At 41.3% G+C, this 10137-nt stretch overlaps 1 protein-coding gene across 1 annotated transcript; it reads left to right on the top strand.

Moving 5' to 3' along the window:
* Positions 1–268: 268 nt before the first annotated feature.
* Positions 269–9105, top strand: CLRN3 (clarin 3). Its single transcript, XM_009706178.1, has 3 exons — positions 269–497; positions 6376–6555; positions 8831–9105. Exons 1-3 carry the CDS (start codon positions 269–271, stop codon positions 9103–9105), a joined length of 684 nt encoding a protein of 227 aa, XP_009704480.1.
* Positions 9106–10137: the final 1032 nt, after the last annotated feature.

Genomic DNA, 10137 nt, shown 5'->3' with positions numbered 1-10137 from the left:
AGGCCGTCGTAAATCATCTGCCAACGATTCCTCCTGGCCTTTGCCAGGCTGGTTTGGTCGTAACTATGGCAACACCTTTTCTCCAGACCAAAGTTCAATTATTTTACATTTTTATGACCGCTGCTGTTTGCTTAAAGTTTACCAGAGTAAGTTTCTGCTAGCACAAAGAGCAGATCCCGGATAGCGAGGAGGAGGAAACAACCTCATGCTAAGCAGGACGAAAGAGAAGAAAATACCCTGAACTGGTGGAAAATATCTGTCTGACAAAATGCCGTCCAGAAAAAAAACAACCATGTTTGCATCTGCTTTTTTCACCTGTGTTTGCTCTTTTGTGATGATTTGTGTTGTTCTGGCCACCCAGCACTGGATGAGTAGTCAGGTTGGCTTTTCTGGCACAAACTCCAGCATTACCGTAAGCCTCACCTACGGACTTTTTAGTGGTACCTGTGAACAGTTCGTTGATGCGGGACTTCAGGTTTCAGAAAAGACTTTCCAAGGTGAGTGGTGTTATGCCTGGAAATGGATGGCGTCGTCTTGCTCATGCAGGTGACGGACATAGGAACTGCGGCTGGTTCTCGTATTCGTCTGTGACTATAATACTTTGAGAACAAGAATAAAGGTAAACCAATCGGGGGATTTAAGTGGTATAAAATAAGACTCCCAAAAAGCACAGAAATGCTGCAGCATTCTTGCCAATAGCAACTTCTTCTAATTACCTGTGATCTTAGCCTACGCCTTGGAACAAGGGAAAAATACAAAATAGGAACTTTATGTAAAATTGATTTTCATTTTCAGAAGCTTTCAGTGAGGACAGAAAAGCAACGCTCACCATTTTATTAAAGGATTACAAACCTAATTCACCTTCCAAGATTTTTTAAAAAATTTCATTATGTTAAATTAATCATTTGATTTAAAACATTTTGTGACTATCAAATTAGCATCATTTTTACAGAAGAGGGTCTTATGAGGCTGCTAAAGGGAAAAGAACAAAACATGTAAAACAATAATTTAGATAGATACGATGTTTACATGTGTGCTAGACCTACACATTAATGACAATATTCCTTTTACTTCTTCCTTTAAGAGCACCTCATTCCATTTTTAGGTGATATTATCAAACTTAACCATTTGGTTAGTATTTTCAAAGCTTAGGCTTGCTCATACTTTTTTTTTTTTCCTTATACTGGACTATGAAGTATGGATTACAACATAGCTTGTCATCTTTTATAAGGCCTTTCTTCCCCCACCCGGTACACAGTTTTCAGGTGACTCCTCATCATCATGACCTTCCAAAAAAACTCTGAGATGAGATTTGGAGACAAGGTTACTAGAGTAACATTTCAGCAAACATCCAGTAGATTCAAATTAAATTGTCTTATGTTGATATGCTGTGGATCTTACTTTTTCTGCATCTGCAGTTCTTGGTATTTATCCTCAATGGTAGACGTATTGCAGAAAAAAAAATAATAAAAATGGTTAAATCATTAAGGAGGATAGAAGAACTGGAAGATAAGAGAGGAGGGATGCTACTTGAGAATAAAACAAAGTTAAAATGATAAGGGGAAGATCAGAAGGGCTTTTACGTAGAGCAACCTGGGAGAAAGTTAAGACAAGTGTGAAAATTCCCAGCATGAGCAGCAAAACATGAGAAAAGGCAAAACAGAAACAAGAAATTATGCATACCAAGTACAAACCACAGACTCGATACCAGTTTCACACAGTTCAGGAAAGATTTACTTAACTCTGTGCACAAGTAGCTCTACTGGTGTGAAGGAAAGCATTCACAAAGCCCAAAGGTAGATAAGCCCGAAAGCTGTAGCAAGGATCAAGGATTTGCGCTTGTTTTAGGCATCTTGCTGCATCACCGAATTCAAAGCAATAATGCTGATATACATGTGTGAAAGTGAAAAGCGCCAGTCAAAAAAAAACCTAATTAAAATTTGGAAGAGTAGGTCAAACAATTTTGAAACATGAGATATACTTTAAGAAATTTTTTCTTTTTTGGTAGGCTGTGGTAAGATGTCCCATCACAGAGAAGCCACCAAGGTAGAGCACCGCAGACCTAAGACTGCAGATGGTTCCCATCTCCTAGCTCTTTCCCAGCTTAATTTAGTACAGAAATTGTACAAACAGGCACCCAAATTCCCACCATGGCAAAGCTATATGACGCAAGCCAGTTCACATTATAACAGTTATACTGTTATGAAAAACCTGAGCACAGCAGTGCTCCTAGCAAAACATATAGTGTATATTGAGATCGTTACATGACAGATACAAAATCACAAGTCATTTAAACCAGTTTATTTACAGCCATATCAGAATAATCAAAGTAATTTTTAGAAGAGTAAACATGCATTTATGAGAATAGTTGATATATGATTATATCTCCCCATGCCAGTTGGCTCAAGCCCCAAACCTTGCGCCACGTGGGCAGACTCTTGCCGATTTTAATAGAGCTCCGTATGAAACCAAGAGTCCACCCGTGGAGAGCTGATTGCAAGGCGAGGATGGCAGCCTGGCAGGAATTCGGGGGATGTGCCGTGCTTTTGTCTGCACAGCACTAACACAACCCAGCCCAGGGCCTGGGCGCTACCAGCAGCTAGATTTTAATTACAATTAATGACAAGCACTCACAGAACATGTGCATCAGTAAAGGACTTCAGTTCTTTGCATGGTCTACCTGCATTTTGGTGGTGGTGGTTTTCCCCTCACATGATTTAGGGTTTTGTGCTTACCATTTACAAACTGTTATCTCAGTTCTCACATATGAGGCATGATGAACAAAATGAGGGTGCTTCAGGAGTTGCTGGTTGCTCTCCACAGCTGCTGAAAGAAAGTCATGCTTTATGAATAGTCTAAATACGGATTTGCCCACATCCCTCACTAGCTCAGTTGGGCATATATCCAAGATGAACTGATTTGAAATTAATTCTTAGGCTCTATACTAGGCATGATTGTCACATTTTATATTAAGTATGATTCCATATATTCTTGAAACAGAAGAAATACTTCACAGAATTGCATACATACTATTTTTAAATTCGAATAATCGGGTCCTCTTAAGACAGTAGCTGTCTTTTATTTGATGATATCCTTAAGTACATGGATTGCCTGTGCTATGGAGAAATGAAGCGCTGTGCTTTCTCCACTCTAACATTTCAGATACCAGTAAGAAGAGTTATAAGCATCCTTCTAAATCACAGCGCGATCTGTCGCTCAGCAAGTATGGGCTGTCTGGGGGTCTCTGCTGTGCACCCTGAGTGTCTTTCTCAAATGGCATTGTCATATTTGGACACAAGAAAAGGAGAATGGAACTCATGAAAGAGTAAATCAAAGACAATAGCTTAGGCATATTGATTACTTGTTAACAATAGCCCAGGCTAGCTTTTATTAATGGCCATACAAAAGGAGAGTATCAACAGCCTTTACAAAGACCATGATTTATTCTTTTGGAAACCACGACATTAAAAGAAATTTCCGAGCATAAAGATGACAGACAAACAAAGGAATATGGTTTCTGCAAGTGAACAGTGCACGAACTGCCTAGTCAGGGTGGGCTCTTTAGCAGACTGCCATGAACGACCTTAATAGAGCGATGAATCGATACGGCTGCTTCGGAGGCTCTGGGGATGAGCAGCATGATCTGGCAGAATGTAAAAGTTATTTAATAACTGAACTCGTTAGAGTCTTTGTTAGCTGTTTTAACGATTTGTCTTAGAAAGAAAGGACCTATGAATATAATAGCCTGTAAAAGAGCTTGTTTACAGCTTTGCTTGTTTCCAAGTCAAACACGTAAAAATTGTGGGCGAGGTGCAGGAAGAGGCACGCCCAGAGAGTCCTGTAAAGTCAGGATTTATCTGCCTGTTGGCAACCAGCAAGGCCAACACCACACCAGGACATCTTTGAAATTTGCTATAACCAAGAGGAATCAATTAGCTTTCTGACTTTTAAAATACATGACAAAAGCTTGAAAATTGCTGGAACTTCATTAATGTTATCGTCATTTTCCAGGTGTGCTCTAGGATCTCCTGAAAAGTAGAAAGCTAGGTTGAACTCTACTTTGTTTTTTCTGTTTGGGATTTTTTTTTTTTCAAAGGAACAATTCAGCATGTGTCATAAGTGATCATAGACCTTGTAAAAGCTGCCAGATCAGCACTGCTTAGAAAAGACTTCCAGGCTGGCAGCTGAATGTCATTCACACCCAGACCAGTAAAAGTTTGGGAAATTCTGTCCAACCACAGAAGAGTTAAAGATAAAAAAAAACAAACAAACAAACAAAAAGATATGGGAAATTAAGGAGAGACCTGGCAAAGGCAAAAACTTCTGCATTCACTCTGGAATTAAATTATTTTACACTGATGCAGAGGTTATCCAGCTGTGGGTTACTATCTATCCCATTCACGTAGATCAGCTACTGTAGATTCCTTTGGTTTGCACAGACTGCTTTATTTAGAAAAAAAATCTGCTGCCACGAAAAGAGCATTTTATTTAAAACCTTTAGTTTGTGCTGTTGCGGGTGTGCTTACAACAGGCGGAGTCTGGCAAAATTACATCCCCTAAACTGCGGATCACTGTCAGAGATAAACAAGATCAATTAGGGGGGGCAATAGGTGTAGCCAGTCAATTCTGGAGATGTTCCAAGTGATAAAATGAAGTGAGGCTGCCACAGGGAAATTACACAAAACTGTCTGATTCGGTTCCAGACTTATTTCTTGACCCCAGCAGTAAAGGCTGCTTCAGCTCAAGTGCGTGGTACAACCGGCAGTGTGCTAGTTCCATTTAATGGAGCGATGTCTCCTGAATGCCCATCTTTCCTGTTCTTCTAGGAGAACTGCTTAAATTTACAACCGATTTCCATAACGTATCCTTACCTGCCTCTTCCTCAAAGAGAAACTAACTTCTACCAGTAATATTATAAAAAATGAGAGAGAAGGTGTCCTTTTCATTTATTTCCAATAGCTCTTCTTTTTGTTACGAGTGTTTCTTTTCTTTTTATGGGGTTTTTACTATTTTTTTCTGCTACACTTTCTCCAATTTATGCACTAACTGAATACTTTGCAGTAATGGCTTTGTATTAAAAGCAGCATAGAAAGGAGGTTTTCCTACAGATGGCTGTCTATCACAACACCCATTTCAATAGAGCTTGAAAATGTTGTTGTCATATTTGTCATAGGGTGAGGCAGCCACAGGCACATTATAGTTGCCTTTTCAATCTTTAAATTGAAAGGAGTAAAATAATATATTTCAATGCAACTATACTGCAATTACACTTTTGTGTAATTTGTATATTGCTTTCACATTTGTGTCTCTTATTATCAGTAACACATCAAATTACTAGAAGGATTTAGGCAAAAATAAACAAATTGATTGCAATCCTGGAGGGGTTGACTGTACGTGCTACGTGTATATGGCCAGCCGTGCATATAGCTGCAGAAATTACAGCAGACAACGATCTATGCGTATCAGCCGTAGTAAGATGGTACCAGGATGCTCTAAGTTAAGATGCACAAGCCCTTGACACGTGGCCTCAGGAGTGGAGACCTTGAGCTCGGGAGCCCACATCTGTCCCCTTGCCCAGCCCGAGGCCACCAGCCACAAGCACAAAGTCCTTGGGAGCCACAATACTCCATGCACCCGGTCCTCCCGGTGAAAACAAAGTAGGAGTTGCGCCTTTCTTTTAAAAGAAGGGAACAAGTACTGCTTCCACCAATTATTTTTTCTGCAGGACACAGAAAGAGACAGATCTGGTCAGGATATGAACACCAGCTCGACCATGCCTCGTCTGTCCATGAATGACCATGCTCAGTTAGGTTTGTCCTACAAATGCACCTGACCCTTGCAGGCTAATGGCTTTCCTGGACTGTTAGAAGCTGTTCCCCTTGTCAGATTTATTCCATATGAGGGGGACTGCTGTGACATTAAAAGGAAATAGTGTGCAATGGGGATCAAGTTTTAAATAGGTATCTGTGGAAGCTACCAGACATCTTAGGAATGATGGGCAGAGGAACACCTGGTTTTCTGATCCGATTTGGGCATAAAATTCCTATCTGGCCATGTCAAGAGCAAATATTTACAGAAGTATTAAGGAAGAGAAATTTACTACCCAGCCCAATGCCCAGGAAGTTTGTGTGCACGCAGGTTTAGCAGACGTGCACTTATTTCAGCCTAATGCACCTTCACCCCATTTTGAATTTGGGTACATGTGCTGTGTCCAAACCTACTGTTCCTTCTACATCCCAGTCTCTACAGATCGGCCAAATCTCTGGTCATTATCTTTTAATTACTGCCGTGTCAGTAAGCCATAAGGTGATGCGAGCCCACCAGCCTGTTCTGGGAAGGTTGATGGATGGTCGGTGCTGAGCCGCTGTATTTCAGTTGCAGAGAACCTGAGCAACACCAAGGCAAAAAGCATGATCACCGCGATTGTTGTGATTCTGGTTCTCAGTTTACTGAGTTCCCTTCTCAGTTCGGGATTTACCTGCACTAATACTGTCAGTAATCCCTACCAGACGTTTTTGGGACCCACCGGAGTCTATACCTGGAATTCCATATGCGGTGAGTAACGCGCCTCGTGCTGACCACTTTTCTGCCCACCATAAGGATGAATACTGTATTCTCATTGATTCCAAGATTAAGAAATATATATCTGTAAAAGGAAACACTTGGAAAAGTATTCTGTTCAGTTGCTTTGGGGTTGTAACTGTGTCTGCTGGGATACCGGAAAACTGTCTTTTAAGTACCAGTGACATACTATTATTTACTTGAAGTGACACCATCGATCAGTAGGAGTCTGGATCCACTGGCAGCAAAAATGGAAATGAAAAAGCCCCAAGGGAAATAGCATCGTTGCATACATGATGCACATTGAGAAGAACAGACTAAGCTGACAAATACAGAATGAAACTGTAACAGAAAAGTATGCACTGGATGTGACTACAGTGCAATTTGTAACCTCTTTAAGACCTTAAGTCACTATTTTATGGTATTTGTAGCATATTTGTTGCTCGGTTACCTGCATACCAAATTAGGCCTCTAAGGTCTAATCTATAGGATGGACCCTAGCTTTATTTCTGAAAAACATGTTGAATCAAATACATCCACAACAGCATTAACACAGGGAGGTGGCAGTTAGGAGGACTGAATTATGGCAAAATTTATTTGCTTCTCTAAAAAACATTTTCACGGATCAAAACAAGTATTAACATTCCTTAAGCATTAAAAAACAGTAGAGACGCTGAGTTGCGAGAGATGTGAATTCTGTCAAACAGCTCCCTGGAGGTGTAACCCCTCGCTCACCTAGTAGGCTTGAGCCTGGCTGCTCCCAACGCACCTTCCTACCCTCTCCATCTTGCTAAGGTAATGACTTCAACTCTCACACTCAATTTGTCTCAAGAGGATTATGCGTTCCTCTAATAATAGGCTTGCACTCGGAAAATTTTCCTTAAAGACATCTGATTACAGAGTACTTCAGCATGGGCTTTTTGTCCTTCAAAAGCTCTTCAGGTCTGAAGATGCTCCACTGGTGGAGCAGGAGCTTGCTCTCCCTTGAGCTGTGTCCCCTGTAGCATCGTCCTGTCCTGGGGCTGCACTCTGCAAGCTGCTTTTGCCAAAATCAGACCTTGGTGGAAAGGGAATCGCATAGATAAATGTAGTCTTAATCATAGCAAGTAGAGGTGGGGGTGTGAAACCTTTTTCTCCAGCTATGGCTAACACAGCATATAAAGATAGATGCTGTGGATGCCTTGAAACACAATAAGAAAAGTGAGCAAAAGCCTAGGCCAGACAATTACTCAACTTTTGAGACAAGCAGATCATTGTCTCATCACATGAGAAAGTTGTTCTTTTCCCGAGCCCAGCACCTGAATCTGCAAGGTTTGACCTGAAATGAAAGGACTGTGGGCTTGCCAAAATAAATAGTAGTGAGAAAGTAAACCCCGATGTTGACTCAGGATTGTGGTTACCTTCTACAGCCATGTAAGTGCTATGACCTGGAAGTCTATTTTGCCATTGGCATATTTTTAGGAAAAATCATGCATCATTTGATGTGAGAGTGTATCTTGAAGCTTCCTAACTCTCCTACCAGATGGCCAAAAAGTCTAGTGTCCTCCTGTAAAAAACTGAACCTGTTTCAGCGTGAACATGTGTAAGATGGTGTACCTGGATTGAAGGAATAGAAATATTTTCACCAATGTTCAGAGATTATATCTCCATTAACACCAGGAAAGCAGAGGTGTAAAAGCATTATTTAGCTAAATGTCAAAGTTACCAATCTCCACTATATTCAGAAGGCTATAGGAAATAGATACGGCTCTAATAAGACATCTCATTTTGACTCATCACTGAGTCATTGAATAATTTGGGTTGGAAAGAACATGAGGTCTTTAAGTCTAAGCTCCTGAGCAGAGCTGGGCCAACCCTGAAGGCAGGACAGGTTGCTCAGGATTTTATTCAGTTGGGATACTGTGCACGCCATGAATTTGGGCTCATATCAAATAACAATTCAGCAAATCACCCAAGGGGCGAATATGTTATACTCATCAGCACTAAATTCAGTGAAAAAAAAAAGACATTAAATGACCTTATCCAAGAACACTCAGTGAGAATCCATTAATTGTTGCAGGAGATACAGTTGCCAATCTCAAAACACCTGGGAAATGCTATTACGTGGGACAAAAGACCTTTAAATGCCCTCATATTTTACTAATGGAAATCAGTAGATTAATCTTTGTCTTAGTCCAGGTATTCTGATCAATCTAGGTAGAATATTTACAAGTAGCTACGTAAATAATACTACAGCTTCACATCTAATATTTGTATTTATATTTTCTAGGAATCTTCATACTTATAGCCATGATACTTTTTCCTGTGAACATAGAACAAAACAGCTTGTCTGTAGAATTGGCCCATGGATGTTTTTCTTTTCTGCAGACACCTATCAAATCTGAACACACTTATGGATATTCATATTGGATCATGCTTCTCATCATTTTTCTGAACATTGCTTCTATCATCATCATATATTTCTATGACCATGCAAGATATTCTAAGAAGAAAGAACAGGAAAGACCCATTGAAAACGCACCAAAAGATGTCATTCTGTTTTAAGGATACTACTGAAAAGAGTGCGTAAAGGAAAATGACTGTTTAATGTGGACAATCATGGCTGATCATTTCCATCCAAATTGAAGCTATGTATATAGTTCAATTAACAAAATAGCCTATTGTGTCTTCAAAGCAATTCAATTTTATCTTTATGCTAAGTATTAGTGTAATACTTCTAAGTTTCTGTTGGTAAATGTGCTGCCTAAACACCTCTGAGCAGATATGGCCCGAAGCGCATGATACCGGCACCGACCTGTAGGAACGGTCCTCATGCACCTTACGGCTCTGCTCTTCCCCAGAGGGACGGCTATGAAAATGCGCTCCTGAAAGGGTTCCTCCTCTTCGTACCACCCCCACCGCCTTTCCAAGAGGACTGCCGCCCTCTTGCCCACGCAGTGCAGAGGGGTGGCTCCCACCTCCTCCTGTCTGGATTTTCTGAACCACAGGGCAGACCCGCGGCGGCTGCCCCGGCTCTCTGCAGGGATGCACCAACATCGGCACACCACGAACGCAGTTCTGCTTCACCCTTTGGGTCCGAATGGGAAGATCAGAGACATTGTTTTGGTTATGTATGTAACTTGGGATCTCAAGGGGCAGAAATAGTGCAAACACCAGGAACCCTGGGGCAGATGAGAAATGGTTGCTAAAGTATTGGTGCTTCATTTTGTCCTGCAGTTCTCACCGCTGTCCTTTCCCTGCTTAGGGGTTTTCTCCGGCAGGTCCCTATTGCACTGCCCCGGTGACCACTTGCAGGTTCACGGGCAGGAGTGTGAGCACTTGGACAAAGTTGTTCGTGGTCTCTCACCTTCATATCAACCCCCCCAGCAGCACGGACCCTGCCCATGCTTCCTTTGCTCAGTGCTTTCGTCCATGGTTGGGGTGGCAGATGGGAGCACAAGGACAGGCCACGGCCTACACAAGACAGCATAGGAGCCCAATACCTGTAAGTTATTAATTTGTAGAAATATTGGTAAAATGCTGTTTCAGGCTATTTATAGACCCTTGATTACTGTCGACAGCAAACTGCAGAGCTGC

Source organism: Cariama cristata, unplaced genomic scaffold (assembly GCF_000690535.1).
Source record: "Cariama cristata isolate BGI_N322 unplaced genomic scaffold, ASM69053v1 scaffold20928, whole genome shotgun sequence".
NCBI classification, from domain to species: Eukaryota; Metazoa; Chordata; class Aves; order Cariamiformes; family Cariamidae; genus Cariama; species Cariama cristata.
The sequence above is the reverse complement of the archived record's forward strand: the minus strand, read 5'-3'. Positions and strand labels throughout refer to the sequence as shown.